General features: G+C 40.3%; 1 protein-coding gene across 1 annotated transcript; it reads left to right on the plus strand.

Moving 5' to 3' along the window:
• Window positions 1–945: 945 nt before the first annotated feature.
• LOC111472917 (proline-rich receptor-like protein kinase PERK2) lies at window positions 946–1,439 on the plus strand (the record flags this gene model as incomplete). Its single annotated transcript, XM_023118514.1, has 2 exons — window positions 946–1,249; window positions 1,329–1,439. Coding segments are annotated over 2 exons (362 nt in total), but the record flags the coding sequence as incomplete, so codon positions are not given.
• Window positions 1,440–1,852: the final 413 nt, after the last annotated feature.

Genomic DNA, 1,852 nt, shown 5'->3' on the forward strand with positions numbered 1-1,852 from the left:
TTGGCTCGGGTAAACAATTTGGAGGTCTCTATCATATTTCTTCATCTCCAATCAAATCTTCAGCTCATCAAGTATCTCAGTCATCTGATTTGTGGCATTTACGTCTAGGTCATCCTTCTTTTTCTCGTTTTAAATTTCTAGCTGATCAATTGCATCTTAATAATGCGAGTTATTCTCATAATTGTAGTATCTGCCCGTTAGCAAAACAAACTAGGTTGTCTTTCCCAAGAAGTTCAATAACAACCCATTCTGCCTTTGATCTGATACATTGTGATGTTTGGGGACCACATAAAATTCCTACCCATTCTGGTTTGCGTTTTTTTCTCACTATTGTTGATGATTTTACTCGATGTACTTGGGTTTTTCTAATGCAACATAAGTCAGAAGTACATCATTTGTTAATGAACTTTGTTAAATTTGTTCAAACTCAATTTCATACTACTATCAAGATAGTTCGATCAGACAATGGGACTGAGTTCCTATCTTTGCAACCATTCTTTACTTCTTGTGGTATTGAATTTCAGCGCACTTGTGTCTATACTCCACAACAAAATGGAGTTGTAGAACGTAAGCATCGCCATATCCTAAATGTAGCTAGGTCTCTTCTTTTTCAGTCACAGGTTCCACTTAATTTTTGGGGAGAGTGCGTTTTAACGGCTGTTTATCTTATAAATAGAACGCCATCACCAGTGTTATCTAACAAGACACCCTTTGAAGCACTCTACAAACGATCACCTACATTTCATCATCTTAAAGTTTTTGGTTGTAAATGTTATGCAACTATAGTACATCCTAAGCAAAAATTTGAACCTCGGGCAATTCCTTGTGTTTTCGTAGGATATCCTTGTGGTCATAAAGGTTACAAATTGTATGACATGCAATCTCACAAATTCTTTATCAGCCGTGATGTTAAATTTTGTGAAGATGATTTTTCTTTTTCATCAGCTTCACAGACTTCGACATTAGCTCCTTCGACTCCTGTTGTTCCACTTCATGATCCATCCTACTTAAGCACCCATCCTCCACCTTCCATTCCTCCTTCACCTCCTATCCCTTCACCTACTACTTCGTCGTCTCCTCCACCTTCTCCAGATTTGCCCACTGATTCCAATCCTATCCCGCCTGATACATCAGCTCCACTCCGACGTTCTACTCGCACTAAACAGCCTCCAGCTTGGCATAAGGATTATGAGATGTCTTCTGGAGCCAATCATTTAACCTCTAGCTCAAGTCCCGGCACTGGCACCAGGTATCCCCTTCATCATTACCTTTCATTCTCTCGTTTTTCTCCTACTCAACGTGCTTTTCTAGCTCTTATTACATCCCAGACAGAACCTAAAACCTATGACGAGGCAGTTGGCGACCCTTTATGGCAGCAGGCTATGAATGATGAAATTGCAGCTTTGGAACGTAATCATACATGGTCTCTCGTTCCTCTACCACCTGGTCATAAAGCTATTGGTTGTCGCTGGGTGTACAAAATTAAATACAACTCTGATGGTTCTGTTGAACGTTATAAAGCTCGACTTGTAGCAAAGGGATACACTCAGGTTGAAGGTATTGATTACACAGAAACATTTTCCCCTACAGCGAAACTTACTACACTTCGTTGCTTACTCACGGTTGCTGCTGCTCGAAAATGGTTCACCCATCAGTTGGATGTTCAAAATGCCTTTCTCCATGGTAATCTAGACGAGGAAGTTTATATGTCTTTACCACCAGGTCTTCGCCGACAGGGGGAGAATACAGTATGTCGGCTCCATAAATCTCTTTATGGATTAAAACAGGCTTCTCGCAATTGGTTCTCCATATTTTCTACAACTATACAAAATGCAGGCTACACTCAGTCCAA

Source organism: Cucurbita maxima, unplaced genomic scaffold, assembly GCF_002738345.1.
Source record: "Cucurbita maxima cultivar Rimu unplaced genomic scaffold, Cmax_1.0 Cma_Scf00092, whole genome shotgun sequence".
NCBI lineage: Eukaryota > Viridiplantae > Streptophyta > Magnoliopsida > Cucurbitales > Cucurbitaceae > Cucurbita > Cucurbita maxima.